This window comes from Ambystoma mexicanum, chromosome 6p, assembly GCF_040938575.1.
Source record: "Ambystoma mexicanum isolate Mex_15411 chromosome 6p, UKY_AmexF1_1, whole genome shotgun sequence".
Classification (NCBI taxonomy): Eukaryota; Metazoa; Chordata; class Amphibia; order Caudata; family Ambystomatidae; genus Ambystoma; species Ambystoma mexicanum.
Genome location: NC_090935.1, coordinates 1346428746 through 1346456717, shown reverse-complemented (window position 1 = coordinate 1346456717; position 27972 = coordinate 1346428746). Strand labels below are relative to the sequence as shown.

At 44.5% G+C, this 27972-nt stretch overlaps 1 protein-coding gene across 4 annotated transcripts in view; it reads left to right on the top strand.

Moving 5' to 3' along the window:
- The window catches only part of BRD10 (bromodomain containing 10), a 653586-nt gene that overhangs the window by 57898 nt on the left and 567716 nt on the right, over positions 1-27972 (top strand). For 2 of the 4 annotated variants that reach the window (XM_069626025.1, XM_069626024.1), the window contains exon 2: positions 18649-18852. In XM_069626025.1, coding sequence (XP_069482126.1) covers positions 18649-18852 — 204 coding nt within the window. Of the gene's footprint in view, positions 1-18648; positions 18853-27972 lie in introns of those variants that run through there. The other 2 variants (XM_069626027.1, XM_069626026.1) reach the window with 2 other exon arrangements.

The window sequence follows — 27972 nt, the reverse complement described above, 5'->3', positions numbered from 1 at the left end:
AAAAGGTGGGGGGCAGGGTCACTTCCTCTGTGCAGGGAGGCGATGCAGCTCGAGTTCTGGGCCATCCAGCAGGAAGTTTCGATCTCGGCAGTTCATCTGGCCGGAGACGAAAACGTGACGGCGGACGCTCTGAGCAGGCAGAGCGCGATCTCTCACGAGTGGGAGTTGGCTCAGGAGATTCCCCTGGAGATCTTCGCCCTTTGGGGGACCCCTCAAGTAGATCTCTTCGCCTCCAGTGTCAACCGGAAGTGCGAAAAGTTTAGCTCGTGGGAATTTCCTCCAAAAGGAGCCTTAGGAGACGCGTTCGTGGTGGAGTGGTCTTTCCCGCTGCTGTACGCGTTTCCTCCAGTCCCCGTCATCCCGCAAGTGCTGCGGAGGTTACGGAAGTTCGGTTCCCGAATGATCCTCATTGCTCCGGCGTGGGCTCGGAGGACGTGGTACCCGGACCTTCTCGACTTGTCCATCTGCCCTCCACGTCGTCTTCCCTACCGAGACGATCTGCTCTCACGGGAGGGGGGTCAGGTTCTCCATCCAGAGGTCAGATCCCTCAACCTTCACGCTTGGCTTCTGAGAGGTTGAGGTATAAGGATTGGGACCTCCCTGAAGACGTGATGGAGGTGTTGCTTTCGGCCCGAAGGCCGGCAACAAAGTCTCTGTACCGTTGCCGTTGGCGTAAGTTCTGCGACTGGTGCAGAGTTCAGAATGTGGATCCTTTTGCATGTGACATCCCCATGGTTCTGTCCTTTTTACTTTCTTTGGCCCACAGGGGCTTGCAAGTGGGTACCATTAAACGTTACCTGGCGGCGCTGTCCATCTTTAAGCGCTCGTCTGAAGAGTTCTTACTTTAAGATTCCTTTAATTTCACAGTTTCTGAAAGGGCTCACTAATGTGTTCCCTCCGTCACCTTTCCTGGTGCCCGGTTGGGATTTAAACCTTGTTCTTAGGTTTCTTATGGGTGCTCCGTTTGAGCCTTTACATTCTTGCCCTTTGAGGCTGTTAACTCTGAAAACTGTGTTTTTAGTTGCGGTTACTTCCGCTCGCAGAGTGAGTGAGTTACAGGCACTTTCAGTTAAGCCACCCTTCACTGTATTTCACAAGGACAGGGTTGTCCTTCGAGTTCGTCCTTCTTTTCTTCCGAAGGTAGTGACGGAATTTCATTTGGCCCAGAAGGTTGTTCTTCCGGCATTCTATCCTCCTCCGCATCCTGGTAAGGAAGAGGAGAGGCTCCATAGGCTTGATCCTAGGAGAGCTTTAAGCTTTTATGTTTCACGCATGTCCCGGGTCAGAGTGGACGATCAACTCTTTATTGGTTACGCTGGGAAGCGTTTGGGGCAAGCTGTGACGAAACAGACTTTGTCTCGCTGGATTATTTTAGCCATCTCGGAGTGTTACCGCTTGGCGGGTAAGGACCCACCGGCTGGCTTGCGGGCCCATTCTACCAGGGGTGTGGCTGCATCTACTGCCCTGCAGAGGGGTGTTCCTATTCGCAACATCTGTGATGCAGCCACCTGGGCTTCAGTACATACATTTGTACGTCACTATTCCCTCAATTCCATCCGAGGGCAGGATCTGGCCTTTGGCAAGGCGGTCCTTTGCTCTATTTGATTGGCTATTCTAAATTTTGATTCTAAATTCTTTCCCTCCTCCTTGCTCTGGTACTGCTTTGGGAGTCTGTCATAGATATGGAATAGGTCGGAGGACCCAATCCCCTCGAAGAACAAGTTACTTTCTTACCTGGTAACGTTCTTTCGATGGGATGGCCGACGACGTATTCCATATCGCTCCCGCCCTGCCTTCCCCGCTGCAGAATTTCTTTTGCGATTGCAGCTTACGTTCCGCAAGGCTTTGTGTCTGACTGGCAGTTGACTTATGTCACACGTTCTGGGGGAAAAAATTACAACTGAGGCTACGGGCGTCGTGCGTCCTACTTATCACATCGGATGACGTCGGACGTCGGAGGAGGTCCTCGACGACGGCGCATCGACGCAGACACCGAAAAAAGTTTCCGAAGCAGCACAGCTGTGGTAATTACATGTCATAGATATGGAATACGTCGTCGGACCATCCCATCGAAAGAACGTTACCAGGTAAGAAAGTAACTTGTTCTTCTGTTCCGTCTGCAAGATTGATCTCTCCCAGTTTATTAGAAACCATAGTGGCTGCAGCAGGTCTAAGGTAGTATCCACCTGTTCCTTGATTAGTAGTCTGTCTTGACACATTAACTAGATGTCCTCCAGATAAATAATCAGCCCTATTCCTCGTTCCCTGAGGAAGGTTACTACTGGTTTCATCACCTTCGTGAAGCACCACAGGGCTGATGCTAGCCCGAAAGGTAGGCATGTAAATTTCCATATTTGCCCAGCCACCAAAATCTCAAACGTTTGCTGTTCTACTGCCATAGGTATGGTCAGGTAAGCATCTTGCGGCCTATTCTGGCTTGTCAGTCCCCTTGCTGTAAGATGTCCCTCAGGAGGTGTATCACCTCCATCTTGAAATGTCTGTATATTACAAAAAATTTCAGTTCTTAGATTTGATTGGTCTCATTTTGTTGCGACCCTTCACTAGGAACATGTTCCTTATAAAGTTGTCCTCCGAATCTGCTGCCTGTGTTATGGCAGCTTTGCATGCTAGCTCTTATTTCCGCATCAAACCGCTCCTAGTCTGCCGTGCTCTGCACTAGTCTTTGGCTATCTCCCTTGCCTTGGTGTGTTTTGCCAATCTATGGAAACATTGTATGGGGTCTAAAACCAAGCATCTGAGGAGATCATTCACCATTTTCCTATAAACTATGCTACTCTTCCACCCCCGCCCCCTTTACTGCGGGAGTTTGTGTCTGACATCTGCGTTTGCACCTTCATTCTCACCGGAGTTAGGTTGGTGTTGATTATCTGCAGGTCTCCACCCTCTCCCTCTTGAAGGGAAGAACGGGTTGGGCTTCCTTTCATCCTGCTTCCAATGAGATCTGTCGGTATGGAACCTATTGCTTGCATAGTGGCTGGCAGAGCTGCCCCTGCCTCTTCCAGCCCAGCCAAAAACTTGTTAGCCAAATACCCTTTTTAGGGATGCCTGGGATTTATCAATTGCTGCGTATGATTTGGCAAACTTCGTCAATTCTTTTATGAAAGTGTAAATCGATCTCCTCTCTGCCATGATTGCGCTTTTGGCATTGCCCAGCAAACCTATCGCTCTCTGGGCCCATCCAGACAGGATAACTATTGTTTCTTTTTCGCTTCATCCGCCATCATGATTTTTGTCAGTGGACCAATCGCGTCCAACATCTTGTCCTGGCATGAGCACCAGGACATGTCCAGACCTTTTTTTAATGTCTAACGTATCTCTCCATAAATGTGACCATGCGGTTGTCAAGGTCTCTGCTATGCCTTCCGTTAGATGTGTTCTTGGGCATTCCATCCTCAATTTATTTCTGGCCTCATTTGCCAATGGGGGTTTTGATTCTTCCCTTTATGTATGCCTCTCTTTGTTGGCGGTTTCCATTCTGAGGAACGTGGGTGGATCAAGGCGCCCGGGTCAAACTCGTCCCTTGCTTTTTCCTCCTTGTCCTCAACTTTCCTTTTTCTTAGAAGCTCTTACTTTCCTCTTCTGAGGATATAATTTCAACTTCTTCTGATTGACCCCCCCCCCCCCCAATCGTCATATTCCTCTGAGGTTGCATCTGCCATCTCAGCTCTTTTTTTTAGGCTTGCTGCCTTTCTCTTGCCATTTCCTTTAAGTGGCGAGCCTGGTGGTGTGGGGCCTTGGCCTTTTTGGCCTTGCAGGCTTTCTTTCTTCCCCCCCCCCCTTTTTCAGTTCCTTGTCCACTTGTCCCTCTAATTTCTCCATACACTTGGAGAACTTTAGCTAGTCCTATATTTTGGGAGCTGTGTCCTAGACTCCGTCCCAGAGCTGGATGTAAAATATTACCCATACTGGGTTGTATTTTATTTTTTTTGGCTCACTTGAGCCCTTTCATCTTCACTGGAGCTGGACATCTCCGGTCTTTATGAAGACAGATGTGCCACTGATTGTCTATCCACTAGGTTATCTTGGGCATGTACTCGTCCAAAATGATTTATTAGGGCAAAGTAACTTTACAGTACTCTTACGTTTATATTTTTCCTGCAAACCTCCTTATGATCAGTTTTTTTTCTGGCCACCAGCTGGCGCTGTTCCCTCTTGTCTGTGTTGTAGTTGATCTGCCTCACACGCGCTTCGTCCCTTGAATCTCAGGGAAATAATACGAACGCTGGTAATGAAAACTAACACAATAGTCACTGGCTGATCAAGTAGAGCGTGCGTCTGTGGGGGTTCTATTCACTGTATAACGGTCATGGAAGTGAGATTAAAGAGCACCAGAACTATGTCCCGTCGTGCTCCTCACACTAACGTGACCACAGTGCCCTCTTTTATTGATACATTGTTGTGGTTGCCGGAACTGTTGGTCCTGTCGCAGTCAGCTTACGACGTGTGAAACACCTTCTCTAACTTTGTGGCTATGCTCCGCCACGTGTGCCACAACGCTGCGCACTGTTTGCTTGCGCTATATGAGAAACCAACCTTTATATTGTCATGTAATCAAAATACCACATTGAATAGTGAAGTAATGTTAAAATGTACTTAACTGGTTGTCTGAGCAGCAAAGAAAGGAGTTCATAAAATGGTGACAGGATTTATAGAGATCGACTGAGGCTATTGGTGGATTAAGGTCACATCTTTGGAAGACCAATAACACTGCTACTCCTATGTCCCGTCACCTTTCCTCCATACTTGTGACATTCCGTCCTTCCGGATGGGACCAGAGTACTTTGTAAAAAGCATAGAAAATTGGTATTTTTGTATTTTTTTTTTTAAAATTTTTATGCGGGGTACCGCACATTGCCGTAACCCCACCCTCCTGAGCTCTGCATCGCCCTTCAGTCCTTTTTCTCCGCGCAGTCATGGCTGGATGCACTCGCATCACCGAGTTTTCTTTTTATTCCCTTTTTGTCCTTCCTTCCTGCTCCGGTTTCTCTGTCATCTAGTCCTCTATCTACGCCGCAGTGTCTAGGGTTTGTGGCTTGTTCTTCATGCGAACGTCGTTTTGGGAGGGCAGATCCCCACTCTTTGCTTAGTGTCTAGGCCCGGAACATCGGTGGGACTTGTGATTCTATTGCGATTCCCTCTCCGTCCGGGCACTCAACGTCTGCTTCTGCGGTGGGAGGTGTTTCAACGCGTTCCTCCACCTCATTTTCAGCTCTTCATCGATGAAAAGAATAAACGCCCGTAGGTTTTTTACTTTTCAGGGCCCCTCTCCCCCAGCCAGGAGACTCCTTCCCAGGGTCTTGCAGGACCGGGAGAGGCTTGAGTATCTGTCACCAGGGGTTCCCCTGAGGTGCCCCACAAGGGGCCTAATAGGCACACAGGAGATTTCTCAGGGGGTTCCCACAGTGGACCTGCCAAAACTGGACACTGTTCCGAGGTTCACCGTTTGGGTGCAAAACTCCAGCCCAGTTCTTCTGTGGCTCTGGATTCGCCCTAAGGTCTCCATTTCTGTAGCTTTCCACACTGAGTCATGGCTCGAGGCCCCTCTTGAGGGAGCTATACGTCCCGGGTCAAAACCTGAGGTTCCTTTTCTTGGGGCTGAATCCAGTACCGACAGTCGAGGGATCATCTTTGAGGGTCCTGGCAGTGGGGTACATTCCTCAACCGTCCCACGCTCGGGGTTGTGGTGCTACCGGTTCTGTCGAGGGGGCAAAAAAGGCGGTCAAGCACCACAGGCCTTCCAACCTCTGCCGAGGTTCCTCCACTGGAGGCTAATTCTGGCACTGTTAAGATGTCCAGTAAACATCCTAGATCTGCCAGCATTGGTTCGGCCGAGGATCCTTGTTTCACAGCTAAAGTGTTAAGTCCCCCGACTCCCCTGAGGAGACAGTTGCCTCACTTTCTCCTGTAATGCAGTTCTCGGGTGTCGACAAAATGGCGGCCCAACCTCCTTGGTCCATGGTGGTCATTTTGGATACCACCCTTAAACCATTGTTCACAATGTCTGGTGCTGGGAATATTTCTTTTGGGGCTGAGCAGCCTTTTCCATGCTATGTTGACAACAAAGACCTGTTCATTCAATTGGTGTGCTTGGGCACCGCTACCTCATACAGTCTCGCTCACTCCTGGTTCCGCACCACTGATCTATGTGGATCCAGCCAGTGATGGACCCTCCTGGCAACCATCCTCATTTCGTTCATGGGGCTATGCCCCTCATGAGCGTCCTCTGCCTATCCCAGCGTCTAGACCTTTGTCTCAGGATGCATTTTTGGGAAGTTTAAGACGCTCATGCACTCTGATCCCATGAGGTCGTGTTTTAAAGATCTTTTCAGGGAAATGTACCCTGAACCTCTGGTACTGCCACCTCTTCCTGCTGGACCTCCTCCATTACTTCCTCCTCCTGCCTCTGCTTTCTCCCATAGAGAAGATACCAATGGCGCAGGATAACGCTTTCAATCCTGAGGCGCATGGGGAACAGTCTTCTGTCGCCGTGTCGTTGGATGAGGGTCAAGCGGACCAGGATAGCAATGGCGTCAAGCTGGTCTGTGCTGGTCTGTGCCGGTCTTATAAAGGCATCTCTTTCCATTCTGTTACATTGATTCACCCCTAGTACTGCTGCTAATTGATTCTGTGTTTACATTTCGTATTTTACTTGAAGGCATTCTAAACTGTTTTTTGTTTTAAATTTTGATTTTACACCTCAAGCTAAATTGCATTTTCATTGGTATTACTCTTCACAGAAACCAAAACTAAAAACTGAAGCTTTCTAGCTTTCTGCACGCACTTGGGTGGGTAAAAACTTTAATTTCTGCATTGGTAGCAGCGTCAGATTCACTGGTTCCTCCCATATGTATGGATACTATTCCAATTATGATACTCTATCACCTGCGCTGTTATTAGGAGCTCTCGTTTAATGATGTACCTGTCATAGTATTGCTTCTGACTATACTCTCACTTGCAGCTGTAGTTTGATTTACCTGATCTATTTGGAATTGTTGGTTCATACCTGCAGCTGCTCTAGTTCTATTTTTTTGCCACCGCATTTGTCGGTGAAATGAAAATGTGTTTGAATTGTTTACACTGCCGATCTATAGTAACATTCCTGGTGCTTCATTACTCCTGCTCTGGTCAGTTGCATGGCAACAGCACTCCCTGCTGCAGATGCAATGGCTATTTTAGTGGAATTGTTAGGTGTTGGGCCTATAGCACGGTCGGTCCATGTTGGGATCTGCCCGCTATCACCTGTTTAGAGGGGGTTATTGATGATTGTGGGAAGGGGGTGGGTGGGGGTTCACTGCCAGCTGCGATAGGGTGGTGAGGGAGGGCTAGGTGCTGTTCGGGTGCGAACAATCACACTTGCACAGGCACGCTGGGACATATTAGCTGGGATGTACCATAGGACAATGAAATGCCTACAAATATAATGTCCTGGAATATCCGGGGACTAAGTAACTTCACCAAGTCCCACAAAATCATGCTCTACGCCCAAAGACACAGTATTAAAATACTTATGCTGCAAGAAACTCATTCCACAGACAGTTTGGCGATGCACATTGCACCATTCTGGGGGCCTAATAGATTCTACACGTCCTACTCTACACAAGCTAGGGGAGTGCTGACCTTGATTCATAAATCTATTAAGTTCACACTCCATAAGGACTATATCGATCCCGAGGGCAGATATATTGTCTTGTACTGCATGATAGTGAACAGGGAATATATTCTTGTTAACACTTATGCTCCCAATGTAGACACCCCAGATTTCGTTGATAACATCGCCTTAATGGGGTATGTGGGTACTCCAATCATCTGGGGAGGCGACATGAACCTGATTCTCTACCGGTTTGGACAGGACCGAAACCGCACCCAGACCTCAATCACAGGCCGCACGCAGATTACACATACATAGTGCATCATTGGACATCCGAGATGCTTGGAGGGCCCTCCACCGTCAGCTACACGAATATACTTATTATTCTACTGTTCACGATAGTTCCTCTAGAATTGATCTTTTCCTGGGAAGATTATCGAAGCGCAGATACTCACCCGTACGTTGTCCGACCATGCCCCGATCACCCTGTCTGTGGAGTTTGGTGCTCCTGTGTCTACTTTCAGTACATGGCGTTTCAAGTCTGCTGCACTCCTCGACATAGTTTTCAAGGCTGACATATCAGCGCACATTGAGACCTTCTTCGAATGCAACTCCCTACAAGCCACTACTGTGGGGGTCCGCTGGGATGCTTTCAAGGTATACATCAGAGGGATGTCCATTTCGAGGGAGGCAGGGGTGCTAAACACTAAATGAAATGACCTTAATCGCTCTGAATCCAAACTGCGAGAATTGGAACAGTATTGTTCGTCAGCAGCTAACCCCGCCAAACTCGCTGAAATCAGCGAGGAATTTAAGGTATTCCAAACGCACATCACTAGGGAGGTTCGATATTTTAGTCGCCCACAGGCTGCACGCAAATGTATGGAGTGTGAAAGACCTGGCAGAAAACTGGCGAAACTAATGAGGGGAAGGGGGACAAGCCCAGATTATGTCTGTCAGGGATGCGCAGCATGTTCCACAATGGTCGGACCAGTGAATTGGACATCTTCACGAAGTTCTACACTAATCTGTATGCTTTACCCCCTGAACATAGTGAACAGCACATGAGAGACCTACTTGATCAGATTCCTATGACATATATCTCCTCTTCTACTAGGGACCAACTGGACTCCCCGATCCAGCTGGACGAAATAGTCAAAGCCATTGTAAATCGAGATAAATTATGGAGTAAGTTGGAACAACAAGGGGCTCCCAAAACTTTAACATACTAGTAAAACTTCATGAAAGAAACACAGCTACTGTAAGATTAAATATGGATGGTTATTTGTCAGAATACATAAACGTGGATAGGGGGGGGTCAGACAGGGTTGTATGGTTGCTCCATTTCTCTTTAAGTTTTACTTGGGCGACTTTGGAGCTGCCCTAGAATCCTCATCACTAATAAGCCCTAAGGTGGGGTCCTTGGCCGTTAGATGGCTCATGTATGCGGACGATATAGTCCTTTTTGATAGGTCTCCCATTGGCCTACAAAGATTGTTGAACGCCCTTGACAAGTACATGAAATTAAACGACCTGGTGGTTAACCCTGACAAATCTAAGATCGTAATCTTTGAGCAGAAAGGTCGCAAAGAAATAAAATATCGGTGGTCAATTGGCAATAACCAGATACCGGTCGAAAAAGAAGTAATATACCTTGGCATCACAGTGCATGCAACCCCTACAGTTGGGAAACAGTATGGTGAAATCCTGGCTAAAGGAACTCAACTGATAGCTCAGATGAAGAAGATTGCCAGCCTGTATGGCAAATTTTCAATTATAACCATTATAAACTTTTATGTGGCCAAAGTAATCCCAGTACTATTGTATGGGATTGAATCTAAACCTTTATTGTGGTCAATAGACTGGCAGAAAATAGAAGGTTACATTTGGAAACGGGTATTGGGATTGCCTAAAGGACTACATACGATAACTCTCAAATACGAACTTGGATTAAAATCTCTAAAATACGCAGTTGATTGGAAACTCTTGTCTTTGTATAGGTCTATTACTGTGCCAATGACTAACACATTATATGAAAATCTCCTAGAAAATATGAACTTAAATTCCTCATTCACTTTGACAGAACTCCAAAAGATAGCAGAAAACCTGCTAACTTACTGTGAAACAGATAAATTAACACTGAGTTTAAACCCGCTGAAAGTTAAGAAGTCCTTATCTTTGAGAGATTGGATTACAACAGGGGATATGGTGAGATCAACCTCTGTTCGCGAAGGGTTTTTTAAGTACGGGAAAAAACAAGGTGTAGTACCAAAATACTTGATGAAGTTCCCTAACCCAAAAGGAAGACAAAATTTTATGAGGGTACGGTTAAACTTGATTAAAACTGGATCAGTGTTAACTAAATGGGGAGTCACTGAAGGGGCCCGTAGTCTATGCACGGAATGCACAGACCTAAGTAAAAAAACGCTAGAGCATCTGCTAAGATTTTGTGAAGGCACCTGGAAAATTAGAGTGGAATACTTACGGAATTTAGTTGGGTCTTTGGATAGACTATCCTCTGATATTTTTTGGGAAAGAATGATTGCGGGTCATGAAATAAAATTGACATTAAATGTCCTTAGGGTCTTGCAAAAGACAGGTTTTATATTGTCAGAATACTGTTGATCTATTGTTAAAATAAGGGGAAAACTGCTTTTTATAGGTAAACTAGTCACAGATGTGATGAATTTTAATATGTTAATTTTATAAATTTGTGACGAAGTAATTTGGGAATGTGATCTAGATATATTTTATGAATATGTTGTTGTTTTTTTTTTTATATGTGGATATATGTACTGTCTTTTGAATGTGAAAAAAAAAACCCAAATGAGGTTATATCACAATAAAAAACAAAAAAAAACAAAGCCATTTCGGACCTCCCGAAGGGCAAGGCACCTTGCCCCAATGGACTCGCTCCCGAGTTTTACCAGGAGCACGTTGCTATTCTTGCTCCCAAACTACTGGAGATCTGGGAGGAATCGCTTCGGGTATCTGCTCCCCCCCCCCCTCTTCCCTGTGTGAAGCCGTTCTAATATTATTGCTCAAACCCGACACACCTAGTGACTAGTGCGGTTCATATAGGCCCCCCTCTCCCTCATGAACATAGACACCAAGATCTTTGCTAAGGTTACAGCAAATTGCTTCCTTCCAATCATGTCCTACCTCGTCCACTAAGACCAAGGGAGCTTTGTACCCGGGAGATCCACTTCTCATAACATCCAGCGTCTCTTCAATGTCATGGCCAGAACGCGAGTGCCATTTCTGTCATGCTTGATGCTCAAAAGGCATTTTATATGGTCTCATGGAAATGTATGTGGCTGGTCCTAGAGATGATGGGCCCTAACATGATCGGATACATTAAACTGCTGTAGACTACCCCGATGGCAAGAGTCCGGGTCAATTCCCTGACCTCTACATTATTCACACTCCACAGAGGTACTCGACGGGGTTGCCCTTTCTCACCAATCCTCATTGCACTTGTGATAGAACCTATGGCGGACCACATCAGAGCGTGCCATTCCCACAGGGGAATACGATTGAAAGACTCCTGTGAGATAATATCCTTGTACGCTGATGACTTATACATTAGAGATCCCTCCACCCACCTGGACCCTATACTATGAGATACCACACGTGTGGGCACCCTCTCAGGGTTTACGATTAATTATTCCAAATCTGAGATCCTCCCACTTACAAACTCTACCCAGCAAACTTACTCTGAGTATCCACTCTGCTGGTCCCCCAGCGGTATCAAGTACAAGTACTTGGTGTCCGAATGTCTCCATCCAAACCTACCCTGCTAGCAGGTAATTACTTGGCTATGGCACAACTTGCTGAATCAAAAATGACACGGTGGCGCCATCTCCCACTATCACTCGCTGGTAAACTCTCCCTCATTAAGATGGTCCTAGTTCCCAAGTTGCTCTACATCTTTAGCAATGTACCCATCTGGCCCGGGAAACAATACTTCACACAACTACACAAATCTTGTGCTCAGTTCCTATGGCACTCGGGTGCGGTATGTAAAAAAAATGGTCTGATATGACGCTCTCATATGAGAACGGGGGATTCACGGCTCCTGACCTACTACTGTACTGGATGGCCGCACAGTACCAGTACGCCACTTACTGGTACCAGAGTTCCTTGACTCGCCCGCATGTCAAATTGGAAACCCTGGCGGCGGCTGAAGTCCATATCATGTCACTTGTATTCCACCGGACCTACGTGCCGGATTCCCCCATTGACCCTGTGGCAACTACCCTGCTGGCTTGGGGCTGTATATTGACAGCAACTGATTTAGCTTACCCCTATTATAAATGGCTATCCATATGGAGGTTCCCCGGATTGGACCCACACACGACACAGCCCTGGCCCACCGGTGGGGGGGGCGCTAGGCTACCAGGCGCTGACTGATCTTTTTCCCCCGATTGGAAATTCATTGATCCACAGACATGGAGGCAGGGTCACTTCGGGTCTGCGCTTGAGTTGTTACAATATTATAGGCTGCGTGCTGCCTTCCATGCTCGATGGCCCACTTTCCCTGATGAGCCTCCTGACACACCGGAAATTGCTTATATTCCCAACTCAAGGGGCACCGGCAGCGTTGTCTTATTGCTATACAAAATGCTATTGAAGGCCACTCCAGTCCAGCCTTCCACAGCACGTACCGAATGGGCTGGCGAATTGGGTCTGGAGTTCTCCAACCAACTATGGGAAAAGATGTGCTCCCACACTAATGGAGTATCCCTCAATTTCTGTTACCGAGTCATGCAGTTTAAAATACTGAACAGGTTGTATTATACTCCTCAAGATTTCTAAGTTTGCCCGCACTACCATACACTCCTGTGCTCACTGCAAGTCAGAGAGTGCAGACCATCTACACATGTTCTGGACATGCCACATATTGGGAGATTTCTGGGATGGGATTTTGGGGGCTCTTACGGACATCACCGGCACGGTGATTGACCCTGATCCGTTGGGGGTGCTGTTTGGGGTGTGGAATTACGGTGGGGCAAGACGTATGGCTAAATTTCTGAACATAGGCTGCATGATAGCCAAGAAGTGTGTACAACAATGTTTGGGAAAACCCCAAAATGACACCCTTCACTCGCCAAGTGCCCCACCCCCCCCATGTGTCCCTGCTCCCCCTCAATCCACTGATAGCCTCTCACCATCTCTGCCCACCCTTATTTCCCCCCTTAGCACTCGCTGTTTCTGTGACAGTTTGTCTTGAAATGTCAGCTATTCTGTCTGATAGCCGAGGTCACAGAAAAGCTGTGTGTTGTAAACTCGGTCCATAACCTAAATTTAACTTGGTGTCCAATTACCTCCCATCCCCCCCCACCTCTACCCTGTTTTCTCTCAACTGGAAATGGCATTTACCTTCTTTTTCGTTTAACCAGGATATTGTCGCGGCTATCTCTCGCAATGAGAAAAAAAGATGGTGGATGTTTCATAAACACCTGGCTTCTTGGCAATTTACCAGAGATATGGCTATCTATCTTGGAGAAAGGGGCACCCTTTCCCCATCAAATACTAAAAAAAGAAAAAGTGACTGTAATAACCCCACACCACAAAAGGATTGCGAGTCAACACTTCATGCTCTAGTTATTTCAGACCTGATCAACATCCGTCTAGCGGTTTTGGTTATGCGGTTCAGCACACATTTACTGTTTTTGTCCATGGGAAAATGAATGGGCTCTAGGCCGATGCATTTTTTTTCAGAATTTATTTTGTGAAGAATCTTACCAAAACCTTTCAGTATTTTGGTGGGGGGGAGACAAACGTTTCTTTATGCGCATAATTGCATCCAAATCCGTTGCACAAATGAAGTTCTTAGCCATTCATTTTTGGGATATCGTATGTAACTCTGGTTTTCCTTAACTATAGGGTGCTGACCGCCGCCCTACAATATGATCTATTTTCACGGAAAAAAACTTTAGTTGCAGGGACGTAAAGGTGAGAGCTTAATGTAACAAAACCCCTGAAATTCAGCTAAAGCCACCCTAGCTTCACGCCCCCTGTTGCACATTTTATGACATCACTGGTGACATCTATGATCTTCACAGAAGTGTAAGAAATAGGGTACTATTTAAAGACTACTTGTACAGTATGTTTTCTTTCAATTTTAACATCTTAATCACTTATAAAAGATACACCTATACTAATACTTAGTTGGTCCTTGTTTTCTCATGTCATTTAGAAAATGATGCCTGTGCATTTTTCCTACAATAAAACAATTGAATATTTACCTGCGTTTAATTCAAAACGTAAAATCAGGTTCAACATGTGTCGCTTTTTATATTTATTTCTGCAAAATTTTTGTAAATGTATATACAGATTATATTATAGTGAGGCGTAGATCTATTTTGCACAAACGGGAACATTCTAAGCAGTATACCATTTATAATTCAGATATCTTTTATCAACGTACTGCAAAGTAAAGATTTGGAAGTAGTGTTATGATGCATGTCTAGCTGTTTACTGTATTAAACAATGTACTCATTGTAATGAAATATTAAATGCTAATCACATTTGTAGAAATGTAAGGTTGGTCTAAATCTGGGCAAATGCGTACAGCAATCTCATGTCCGATGCCATTAGTTAAATAATCATTGTGGTCACAGGCTGCAAAACAGGGGTGCGAAGTTAAGGTGACTTTAGATGAATTACAGGGGTTTTGTTGCATTAAGTTCTCACCTTAACATCCCTGCAACTAAAGTTGTTTTATTTATTTTTTTCCTTGAATTTCAAGGGTTTTGTTATTCCATAGATTTTTAGAACCCTGCCAGACCACAGCACGGCCACTCTATATTTTTAAACACTTGCAACCCATTGCTCAAAGACATTCATCAATGACAAAAAGTTGGAGCTGTTTTGACAGTGGTATTGTTATGTAGAAAAGATTGTAGGCTTTGAGAACTCATGTTTTTAGGCAATGAGCAGTGAGATAAAAAAATGTTGCCGTGGACCACACACTTTGGTTAAGCAGCGTGCTACAAGCCCCTTGTTTTATGGCTGGTCTCTTTGTGACTGATGTGAACACATATAAAGGAGAAATAACATTTTTAGCACATCAGATTAAACATGATCACTGCAATAAAGAACGAGGAATCCACATGCAATACTCGCATTTCTAGGGACATCATGGTGGATGCTGACTCGAGTTCTACACAGTCAGCAGGGCAGACCATGTGAGGGGAGCCCTGGGTGATATGTGGGACTATTGAAATACTGACTCCTAAAAAGCCAATTATGGAGATGTGACAGGATTGAAATAAATATCCCTATAACTCCAGACTGGTGCCGCCAGGGGGAAAGACACCATTATTATGGGTTCTGGTTGTTAATGAAAACGTTATTGGTAATGCATTTAGCAAGGTTCATGCAGGAGCATGATGGTTTGCCCTATGTATCCCTGCAGGCACATTGTACAGAAATTGAGTGTGTGTGCACATTGTACAGAAATTGAGTGTGTGGTGAAAATCTGAGAACCAGAATAGAACAGATCTGGTCTCCAACACACGAGGTGAGGCAACTGGATAGGTGGTTTTTCCACTATCTTATGTGATCTTGTGCAATAAATAGGCTGATGTATACACTCTGTTGCATTCCAGGTTCGATCAGGGATTTTCTTCTTTGGAGTTTTTAAGTAAGACACTCCTACACTTCAATTACCTATCGTGTAAGACAGAAGGTCCAAATCATAAAACGCAATGCTGAGATGCTTTCACCTTGTTTATAAGGGAGGCTGATTTAGATGCCTTGTCCCTCCCTTCTGTTGCAGTATAGGTGCAGGATGTAGTCCATCGTTGACACGCGCCTCCATTATTTTGCGTGGAGGTGAGTGTCAACCTTTATATACATAAATTGAGATATACACACTTCAGAGTGGTTGCAACTGAACCATCCGTCTCCTGAAGAAGGTCGCTTATAGCAATTGGCCCCAATTAGGGGCCCTTTTTGTGACGACCGCAACATATGTTGAGTGATATCAAATATATTTGTTTTTGTGTATTACCACTTACTGGAGATACAAAGAAGTGTTGAAATGTATGTTTCTAATTGGACAGAGTACCCTAAGTGTGGAATATTGACATGTGTAGTGAGTGTGAATGAATGATGGAATGAATGCTGGTGTACAAATGTGGATGTTGAGAACCATGATTTGTGTAAGATGCATCTAAATAAATATATATTTTTTGACAAGATTTGGTGTTGTCTATTGAACAGATGTTCTGATCTCATTTCGCCCAAGTTCATTTTGTGGTGTTCCATTATATTTAGCCTGTAGGACCTGTGGCAGTAAGGCATTCCCTATTTTGAAACCTGACACAAGGACATGCTTGTCCAAAATGCATAGGCCCTATCACGCATCTGCTTCCAACCTATGACCGTTTATTGACTAAGATGACAATTAGTGAATAAATCAAATTGGTTCTTTTTATACTTGGATTACCGTTGCTTTATCAAAAAATATTAGAAACCATTAAATGGACATTGGGTGTGCAGCCCACATCGCTAGCATCGTAGCAAAGGTCTTCTTGCTTGTTCCATTTTTGAGTGCTTTTCACTGAGGCACCTTCTATTGGGTTTGCACCCCACGCAGAGATTTAATTTAATTTAAGACTTAACTAAATAAACTATTACCATTAGCTGTGCACACTCACTGCTCCCCAACCTCCTGATACATTAAAATATTCCTGGATAGCTATTGGCAAAAGTGATAGACCACTGAAATATGGGAATTGCACTGTCCCCTGCATGGAGAAAGTGTGAAGGTGTTAACCGAACTGTGTCCGACATGAAATAGGACTGTTACATTGAGGATGGTTGCAGCACTGTCCTGTAACGGACATCCAAAGGTCAATCCTTTTTGTTGCTAAGGTTCATTGATTTTTGGTCATGATGTAAACATTTGGATGTTAACTCACAATGTATTGATTGCACTTTTTGCCAAATTAATTTCAGTCCTACATTTAAGCGATTTTTGATATTTTGTGTGAATAGATTAAAAAATAATACCTATTCAATCTATCCCAAACAAAAGGTCAGTGCTCCTTGCTTTCTTTTCACCAATCGCAGGGAAACCCTTTCCAACCTATAATATTGTCCACAAATCTTCATTTTCTCTTAATAAAATGCTAAATCGTAGTTTATCTGCTTTACCTGTAGACGAGAAGTCTGTACATTTACTTGAATCACTCTCTAAAAGCACAATGTGTAAAAATTCTTAAAATGCTGCAGTGACATTATCATGTAAATTGAACTATGCAAACACATAACCAAAACCCAAAGAAGAATTCACACTCGCAGTGCAGCATTACCCCATCACTATTTGTAAAAGCTAATCAAGGAACATTTGACCACATCTATCCCATTGTTTCATATTGCAATGGCCCCCGTGGAAGCCAGGATTCAGTTAGGGGTGTGGGGTGGGGGAGGGGTTTGGCCTATACGGCTGCTACCCTGCAGCACTCTTCCTACCTAGATTCTAATGGTGTGGTGGTGGTGGTGGTGGTATGTCTGTCTGAGCAATAAGGATCAGAACCTTTTGTACACCTTGATATTCTAGGACAAACCATCTTCTACTCGAAACCAAGGCATTTCGTATGCCTGGATGAAAAATGTGCCACTAATACTCTGCATGCACACTGCTTCTTGCCAACAGTAAATTATTGCTCGACCAGTGGCAATTGCACATGTTGTGGTCTGCTTATGCTGCATTTTTGGATTATTTTTTTCTTTTTTCGAGCAAACTGCCCCTTACTGATCAGCCTTTCAGAATAGCCGGGAACCTTATTTAAAAATATTGAGCTTTGATTTTATGGATGTTGGTTTTCTCCTTTTTCTTATTAGTGGAAACATGATTGCCCACCGCTTGTTTCAACAGAACCCAATAACCTACATGTGTCATGCCAGTATTTATTCAGTTATTTGCAATGTAATTCCTGGTAACAAAGTGGGGTGGCCACATAACGCGCTTCTGGATTTCAGCGTGCCAGTAAATTCATCAAGAACCTGTGTTAACAAGCAGTTTTGCTCCATTTTCTGTCTCTATCAGTTGCTATTTTGGCCTCTGGGTATCTGGCATATTTTGTATGTAGCCCCACTTGATCCTCATTAAAGCCAGATAAGAAAGCTTTCTCTATAGTATGAATTGTAATTCCTCATTGTATAGTTCTCCTTATTGTTGCAAGTTTGAGATTTATTAGATGTATCCAATAAAAAGACGGGGACCTAGAAAAAGGGATAGTTGGCAATGCTTGATCTTGCCATTCCATACAAGAAGCTCCTGTGTTGTGTCTGTTTGCATTATTTAGCACGAGGCATAGAAATGCTACCTACTGGAATTCAGTGGTTAAGAATTATGAACCGGTATTGGCAGCCTATCACTAACACTTTTTAAAACTATATCCACAATAGTGACCTATTTAATTTTTCCATGGCTTTACCCTGCATCCCAACAGCGTGTACATGTTGCAAAGTAGGTCATGGATTCTCTGTGGCAGGCTTGAGATGAAGTAACATTGACTTGTGCAACAACTATATGCTTTTCAGAATACATCAATGTCCTAATGTCTTTTCCGGGGTCTGTTTCGCTTTCTATCTTTTCAAAGTACCTAGATGTGATTTGCCATTTAGCATGGTGCTCTGTACCCTCTTCTCCCCTACACTTCCTTAGTAAATCCAGAACTTGGTACTTGTTTCTGTATCCGAGTAATGCAAATGCTATTTGATGGTCTTATATCTAACATTCTTTATAACAAATTATTCCTTTATTTGTCTTCAGTTTACATTCGGCAGATGTACGGGTAACTGTTACCTGTAACATCTTTCACTTTTGCTTTACTTTGTGTTTAATATTTTTTAGATGTGCATTTTTCATTGTTTATTGGCAAATAGATGGCGATTTATCTATGGTTCTATTTTACAAAAACTTTCTTAGACATGCCTTCAATTGCAAAGCCAAGCTTGGATGTAAAAGCTGGGATTTAACCATGATACAGAAATAAACATTTTTTTTCTTCTCCTTCTAGACCATTGAGAGAGAAGACTGCCATTGTAGTAACATCTAAAGGACGTTATGGGCTGGAAGATGAAAAAGTGGCAATGTGTACTTCAACACGAAGACGATCGACACCTCGCAGCTTAGCTGGTGGACTCCAAACAGGTGCCTTTGAGTCCATAATGGTACAAGCTCTGAGACAGGAAGAACAGCTAAAAGCAAAGCAAGATAAGAGGCAAGGCAAAATAGAGATGGAATAACTTTAATAATGAAACATTTGCCTTATGGCAGCAATCACGTTTCTTAAATTCCTTTAGTGATGGGCCATAATTGGGTTTTTAACCATACAAAATGGGGGAAGGCTTCTTGAGGGAACAGGTAAAATACCTTTATTTTTAAATTTCAAACTGTCAGTCATCCAGGCTGGAATAATTTTAGAACTATCATTCTGGTCGCTCAGTAACAGTAAACATATTGGAATAATATTTTTCTTAGTTATGGCTGTTTACATACCTTGTTTTGGCCACACCCTTTATCCACCTACTCGAATATCCATTTTCCTTTTTATAATTGACATATTTGTATCTTTTTACACAAAGGATGTTTCATTTCAATGATTTCAAAAGCTTTGTTTGAGAGGTCCACTCCGTAAATGCAAGTATTTAACTTTTTCAATGAATCCTCCATAAAATTAGCGAAAGTATTACTAACACACCATGCCGACGTCCGTTTTTGAGATTCGAAAACAAATTTTGTAGTCCTGCGCTACTACCACAAACGACACGCTTTTGAACGCTTCGTGCCCAAGTTGTTTCAGACCTGGTCCAAATCCGTCCAGCAATTTGGGCTGTGCACTTTCGGAAAAATTGACCTTGTTTGTCTATGGGAAAATTAATGGGGAAGTAGGCTGCAACTTTGGAGAAAAAAAAAACAAGCGTCTTGGCAACTTTTTTTTTTTTAAATCAATATTTACGAAACTTTGCAGTTTGCAGTCGGGGGGGGGGTGGGGGGCGGGGTCCCAGAGTTCCTAATCGCTTTTGGAATTTCGGCCAAAACTGTTACTCGAATCAAGTTAACAATAGATTAATAGGTTCTTTTGGGAGTCCGACCCAGCTTAACTATACGGCGGCTACATACGCAATAACTTGCATAAATAACATCCGTACGTAAACATATAGTTATCTGTGTCACAACATTTGTAAAACTATATCCTCGTACATTCATTGAAAATTGCCTACTAAATCGGAATTTCAGACAAGTTATTAAACTACTACCACATCAGATACTATGTTTTTTTAAATGTTTTCCGCCACGTAGCTTTCAGCATGCTATATAAAGGGCATAGAAGAAAGACATGCTGTCTGTTAAATCCACTGTTATCGGTGCTGCTTGAATTGGAGGCGTGTGGAACCTTCAGGGAATGGAATCGGGTTGTGGAATGTGACTGTGGAACGTGACTGAACGGCAGTTGGAAGGTTCTTGTCAAGAGGGAGGGTGCTAGATATTACCTTTTGAAGAAATAAAGGTTACTTTAAACCAACTAGTCTGTGTTGGTTTGCAGCATAACTGCCCGCGAGTGTCTTGAGTGGTGACCTCCTACAGGCCTGCAGCTGACCGAGAGCTGTGAGGAATACGGGTGTCCTGGCTGTGGTGGAGAATGGGTCTCCTGCTTGACCCAGCTAAGTGATCAAGCGTGTGGCGACCGACCTGTGTGGACCTTTAGTGGTTGGCCGGTGAGTTCAGGCATTCCGCAGCAGAGCAGTGTACTCTGCGTTGGCAGTGGGTAGGGAGATATATGAGGAAAGTACCTAATGTGAAGGTATGTGCAGCCATTTTGGATTGGCTGACCCTGCTCGTTCATCTTGTGGCTTCTTCATCAGGGCGCAACTATTGATTGCATGAGGATCGTTCGAGTTTGCTTCTTCATCTCAGCACTTATGCTGGATGGACACATGGATTTAGTTGCTGTAGTATCTGTGGGCCTGATTTAATAAAAAAAAAAAAAATAAAAAAACAATTTGACAAAAAAAGAATGGAGACGCAGAGTACCAGTTTGAGACTTTGCAGATTTTGATCAGGTGCACCCAAGGCAAGGACCATGGAAAATTAACCTTGCTCACCATTTTCTACCTTCACCTGGAGAGCCTGTTGTCAGGTGGGCCGACTGGAAAGAGGTCTTTCTGAAATATGTCTGGCAGTTTTTGGCCTCAACTATTCCAATGAGAGAAAGGTGCTGTAATGTTTGGTTACAGCTAGGGAAGAGGTGCTGAGGAGACTGCCAGAAGTGGCTCAGCGATGCAGGTCCATTTGAAGTGAGCTTAGCAAAGCTTCCACTAGAGAGCAACACAGTGGTGAATCTATTGAGTGTATTGAAGAGTTTGACAGCACTTAGGGGATTTGCAATAACATTTCACTTTACGCACTGTCAAGAGGAGCACTTTAAGAGATCAGTTGATCAAGAGCATCAATGATAAAAGGGAAGAATTGTGGAGGGAGAGAGCCGACACTTGATTGTGCTCAATGTTCTTTGCAGTTTCAGTCGCTCTGTGTTGTATTAAATAATTTAATCTGGAGATGAGTGTGGATAGTCGCAAGTTAGTGGTTGAAGGCTCTGTTAACAAGACTGGCAAACAGGTTGGGACCAAACAGTTGTTTGGTGCGAAGAACAGTGATCAGAAGGTGAGGGCAATAAGGAGACCAGCTGGGCCTCCTCTCGTAATAGCAAGGGGGGTGTTGTCCGTGCAGCGTGGATTTAGTGTACTGTTGTGGTCTGTGTCCAAACCTGCTTTTGGAAAGAGTTAGTTGTTGAAATCACTTTGCGAATAACAAGGTATGTGTCAATAAACCTAATGTTGTGATGTTATCGGAAGGGGCATCTTGCCAGTTGCTGCAGAAATGCAGGGATTGCTCCTGGGAAGATACGCGAGATGTATGATGAGTACAATGTTATGGAAGGAACAGGAAGAGAAATTGTATCCGTGCATGCATTTTAGGGAAACTTGGAGGAAGAAGCCATACGCAATGGTCCTGGTGATTGACATTCAGATACCAATGTTGATAGACAGCGTGGCGTGTAACGCATTCATTGGTGTGCACGTTTGGAGGAAGAGATTCAACTGATGTACTTTGGAGGAGCCCAGCATAAAAGTCAATGCCTATGGAGATGTTCCAATTGACATTGTAGGGCAGTTTGAGGTGGTGTTGCAGTTTAAAGAGAGGAGAGCCATAAAAGGGAGTGAATTGCTTTCTTGGGATGATAAAGGTGAAGTCATCAGATTGGATTCACGGCATCCTGAACAATTTCTGGCAGTACAAGAGTCTGACATTGATTCAAGTATAAAGTCTGAGAAGGACATGGAGGTTTTAACCTGGTTTCTAAAGGTGTTCGAGAAGAAATTGGGCTCTTTGAAATGCTTTGTTCATCGGATTAAGTTAAAGCATGATGCAGTCCCGTTTTTTGGTGAGGGTCCAGATGATACTGTTAGCTTTGAGAAAAGATGTAGAGGAGGAATTGAAGAGGATGTAGGCTGAAGGAATAATGCAGTGTATCGAAGCTTCGGAATGGATCAGCTCAATATTTGTGTTGTGGAAGTTTAGCGGGCAGTAAGATTGTGTATCGAACTCCGGTGTCTTAAAAGGAATATGATGGCCGAAAAGCTTTACCGATTAGACGAATTGATGATCTGTTGGTAAGCGTATTGGGGCACCAGTGTTTTCATTGCTGGACCATACCTGACAACGGCTTACCAGCATGTCGAACTTCAAATGGACTCTTTGGGCTTCATCACATCGTTTGGATTGTTTAGATGTAGAAGAATGCTGTTTGGTCTTGTATCTGCGGCTTGTTTTTCAAAAAGCAATGCATAAGTTGTTGGGTGATGCTCCATCAGGATGATGTTTGTGTGTGTGGGGGCCACTGTGGGTGCCCATGATGGGAGGTTGAGAAGAGTATTGGAAATTTTAAAGGAAGCAGGGATCTTGGGAAGAATTCTCATAAATGTGCTAATTCCCTCTACCTTGGAGACCCCCAGCAACTTTGCTGGATTTTGAGGACTTGATTTTTTAACCTGGAGAGAGTGAGACCCTTTTTCCCACTCTCTCATGTGTTCATGTGATTTTGTACTCTGTTGTTTTGTTGTAGAGTCTGACAAACTCCCTAGACATCTTTTACATTGTGTCACGCAGCACCTTCAGTGCAGTGACACAGGGAAGTCTTTCAGACTTCCCCCAAAGGTTTAAATACCTTATCTGGGATAAAATACTGTTTCCCAGAGCAGTAAAGTGAAATTGACTTTACTAACATTTGTAACTTTATAGACCCAGCACACACTATCTTACAATAGGGTGCTGGAGGGGTTACTTAGTATCCCCTTTGTGTAGCTTCCCATGTAATATCTTTGTTACCCTTTCCTCACTGAATGCCTGGTGGCAGTGGTTTACTTTTTACTACCATTATGGGATTTTACCGCAGGCTTTATTCACAGCCACGGTAAAGCACCCATGGGTGCCATTTTTGTCAAAATGGCCCTGGTCGTCTTTTTTTGCCATTTCTTTGTCGATTCTTGAGATTTACTATGCGTGCCAAACCAGGTTTGCCTTTGTTCAGTTTTGCCTTTGGCGGGATTCACGAATGAAGCCTGCCTATGGCTCCAGGGGATCTGGCAGGGGCAGGAAGCGAGAGAGGTGCCGAAACTCCCTGTGCTTAATCTCCTAGGAGACAGGGATGCATTCTTAGGTGATTGGCCGGCTGGCTGTCCAGCAAGGACAGCCACCCTGCTGGGTGACTGACAGCTAGGCTGGAATTAATGGGAGCAGGCTGCATAAAGGGCAAGGCTTTTTGGCTTGGAAGGCAGAGTCCACCACTAGACGAAGGAATCCGAAGAAGAACTTGAAGATGCCTGCTGCAACTACTGGACCGTTGGTTTGCCCGGTGAAATCCTGCTGCTGTGCTCAAACTCCAAATTTGTATCGACGGAAAAGCCCCTGCAAGGACGACTTTTTGAGTTGGTGGGACCAATCAACTCAAAGTAAGCCACCTGGACATCTTCGCATAGTTGGTCGAGTATCCACTGCAGTCGCTGCTGGAACCGGATAGCCAGGGAAAGACAAAAACAAAACGCCAGTTTTTGTGCATTGCGTTTAAGCTGGCAAAGAGCTCCAGGAAGATGCTCTGGACTCCCAGGAAGCAGGACTGACCGAGCCTGAGCCCCCTCAACAGAGTGCGGGACCCCAGATGCAAGGAAAGCCCATCTTGACAGCCAGGAACCGCAGTGTTGCTATTTGTGGTAGACGTGAGGAGCTGAAACACTGAACAGCTACTTGTTTGAAGTTTGCCGGTTGCGAGCGGTGACCGTCCCATTGCAGTGCAGGAGTCCCCAGAAGTCCTCCCTCTTATCCCCACGACTGAGGCCCAGGAACAGCGAGAGCTGCAGAGCTGCACAGGAACAGAAGTCCTCTGCTGCACTTTACTTCATCCTAATGGTACTGTACAGTCTAAGAGAACTTGGCTCATGTTTTGTAGCCACTTGTCCTCATTGGAGACTTGCTTGGTTGCATGTGTAGAGTTGCTTGCAGCTTCTGCACTTCACAAACCCAATCAGCTTGTGGCCCTACTTTGATTTCTTCTATTTTACCAAGACTTTTTAAACATTTGAAACACCTTTCTACTTCCCTGCAAGGAGTGCTTCAGTTCACCTTGACTTTTGCTTAACTTTACATTGGCTGGCCTAGGCTCCCTGAATGACTCTTATGTGTTTTGCCTTCCCTCCAGGAAAGGGTTAACTATCTTTGCATTGGGGGGTTGTTTTGAAAGTACTTAAGAATAACTGTGTGAATACTTGTTTTATTCTAAACACTCTTCTCTAACACTACTCCCAAGAATATTCTAAATGCAACAGTGATATATTCATACCAACAGCACCCTAGCTATTGAAGTCACATGAGGGTGTAGGTAGTACCTGTGTGACATGCCAAATGGGTATTTGCTGATTTAGATAACTAAGAGTGTGTATTTTCTAAGTGTATTTGTGTGGTGCTTTACATTGCCCCTTCTGAAGAAGGCTTATTATAACTGACTGGTAAATAAATTCATGTTTTTTCAAGAAACTTTGTGTGTAAGGGTTTATTTGAATACTTGTCACTTTGAATCTGTGTAACTCCCCTACAGCTCACATTGACCCCTCTTGAGATGAGCCTGGCTGCTGGACACACTACCAAGCTGTGTAGTGCGGACTTGTACCAAAGGTTGGGTTTCTATTGCCAGGGGATCAGGGTAGTTCTAGTGCACCCAAAGGGTACTGCATACAATCTTGCCTAACAAGGGCTGACCTTGCTTTTGAGAAATACAAGTTTAGATCTGGTAGTTGCATATTTGAGTCATGAAACTGATACTGTTGAGACAATCAAGGACATGCCGAAACTAAAGAATAAGACTGAGGTGGCAGCTTTCCTTGGTCTGGTGGGGTTTTACAGTACATTTGTTAAAGGACTTTTCAACACAACCAGAAATATGTTGAAACCTACGAGAAAGGGACTGGTGTTTCGGTGGGGATGAAGTGTATGGAAACGAGTTTGTGGATGTGAAGCAGTATTACGGGCTCAAGTATTGATTGGCTTTCTGGAAGGGCGGAAGACATTGGTGTATATGGATTCTAGTGATACCAGCTTGGGGGTTGTTTTAATGCAATAGGAAGGAAGGGAGTTTTTCACTATTGTGTTTGCTTCAAGAATACGTAAGGAGGCAGAAAATAGTCGAGCCCGAGGCCCTAGAGTGTGTGTGTGTGTGTGTGTGTGTGTGTGTGTGTGTGGGGGTTAACTGGTTTGACCTATGGGGAAGAGAATTAAAGGTCAGAACTGATCACAAACCTCTGGTTTAATCTTCAACAAAGGTGGTTTGGAAGGTGTATCCCACAGGATAATTAAATGGATGAGCAGCATGGCGGTGTTACAGTTGGGAATTGAGCATGTGCAAGGAATGGATAATTTAGTTGCAGTGACCTAGATAGTGGATGATGGTGAAGAGGTGGTGGAATTTAAGGAAATGGAAGGAATTTTTCAGATTCAAGAATGTATAAATTCCAGAGTGGGATGAGGCATATAGTTGTGATATGTATCAGCCGGTTGTGGGATTGATGCAGATGAATTTGAGTGGAGCTGTGGAGAATGAGGAAGTAAGAAAATACAGGAGAGCGTGCGTCATGAGTTGTCTGATGAATGGTTGTCTGGTGGTTCCAGTTGAGATGGGGTAGAAGGTGATGAATCTGAGTAACAAAGGTCATATAGGTGCTGGTAGGGCAAAGGTGTTGATTAGGGCTGACATTTGAAGGCCCGGGATGGATGGAGAAGTGGAGAGAAAGGTCACAGTGAGTGCACAGAATGTTTAGGAGACAATGGGTTGCAAGTCTGTACACCTCTGATCGAAATTCGGGAGGTGCCACGGGATGAGAGCCTTGGATCTTTTAGGGCCATTCATTATCTGGGCTAAGAGATGTGCGTAACTCCTGGTGTTGATGGACTTGCTGTCAAAGTGGCCTGAAGTCTGTATTAAAGGATGTGACTTAAAGGAGTGTCATTACGTTTCTGGAACGATTGTTCTGGTGAGACGGCTGTCCACAGAAATGTTTGTCTGACAATGGACCAGAGTTGGTCTGCAGAGGGGTTAATTTTTGGAGGAATGGTGAGTACAGCAGGCCACTATGGCCTTGTACCATACTCCTGGTAATGGTTGTGTGGAGCGGTTTAACTGCACTTTGTAGGATGTCATAAGAATTGCGGTGGCCAAACGTAGTGACTGCATCAGAGTGGTGATGGAAAGAGTATCCAATACAGATTGGCTCCCATGCGGTGACGGGAGTATCGCTGTTTGGATTGCCTAGAGGCCGGAATCCTGCATTTGTGTCCTGGATGGATGGGAAGGATGCAATAGGAGGGTGCCAATTTGGACTGGGTGCGTAAAAGGATTTTGCAGAGTGAAATCAAAAGTAAGGAAAGATTTGATGAGAAGTCGTCTTGAGAGGTGAATGGTGAATCCTGGTGATTTTTTCACTCTAGTTGCTGGTTAAGGTAAAGAAGGAAGAATTGAGATCCTCAAAAGAAGTGGAGGGGGGGGGGTCAAAGATTTGGGTGCCTCTATCCTGGTCAGAGGAGGAGGTATTTGGAGCAAAGAAAGGATGGCTATGGTGAAGAGAGGAAGTGTTAATTGGGAGGAAGGGAGCTGCTAAGGGTGTTGCTCAATTTGGATGATTGTGGAATCTTCAGGGGATGGAAAGAGGCCAGTGGCAATATCCCCAGCCTCCTTTTCAATTTCATGGTTCTATTTGACTCTGATGGCGTTCAAATTCATACTTTTCTGAAGTCCCCCTGTCGCTGACACACTTGTGTGCAGCCCTTACTATTCCATATGGCTACCAGGGCAGAAGTACTTTTTAAGCATACCATTGTGGTCCCAGGGAGATTGTTAGCCTGAAAGTATTTTGTGGCGTAGGCTGTTGGCAGCCCTGATTTAGTTTTGGCTAGACCTTGTTTGTAGCCACTTGTAACTTGACTTGATTGTAGACCAGTGGAGCAATATGTTAGCCATTCGGGCATTAATACAGTTCAGAGCTGCTGAAGACAGTTCTGTTTTGGACATCCCCGTTTGTGGATCATGAGTCTGGGCCAAAATGGCTGTTTTTCTGATGTTTGCTCGACCTGAACCCAGAAAAAGTACCCTCCGTTCTGTTTTGAACTGTATTATGCTGTTTTAAGACTCCCTTGCTTCATATGGATTGGGAAGTCTGGGAGTGCCGATTATGTTTGGTGGTTTTTAGCGCCTGCTTAACTGGCTGGCCTTCAAAACCTTTCTGTACTGCTTGCAGTGATTGGTGGTCTGGCTACGGCCTGCCCCTAGGTCAATCAGATATTCGTCTAATTCTAACCTAAAGGCTGCTGGAAGGTGGCAGCATCTGAAGATCCTACCTAGTGTATAACCAGATTAGCTGGACCCAGGCACCTTTATGCTGTGCATTCTACTCCTAACTGCCAATCGAATACCACTCTTCCTTTTTTCTTTCCTAGCCGATTGGACTGCCTTTTCTTGCAGCACTCTTCCTCAACTGCAGTTGCTGCTGATATTTCTCAACCCCTTCCTAGCTTTGTGTTTTAGGATAGTGTATTGCTGGGGTGGGGCTGGACCGGCTGCTACCGGTTTGTCCTCCCTGAGGGTCGCAGAGGTGGGATTCCACTACTACTCCCAAGGCACAAAATATCCTCACCACATCACAGAAGTACAAAATACAACATCCAAAATGCACTAGTTCCTAATAAAGTAGTATGCAATTATCGCTCTAGTTGCCGGTACTCTGGATATGATTCCTGT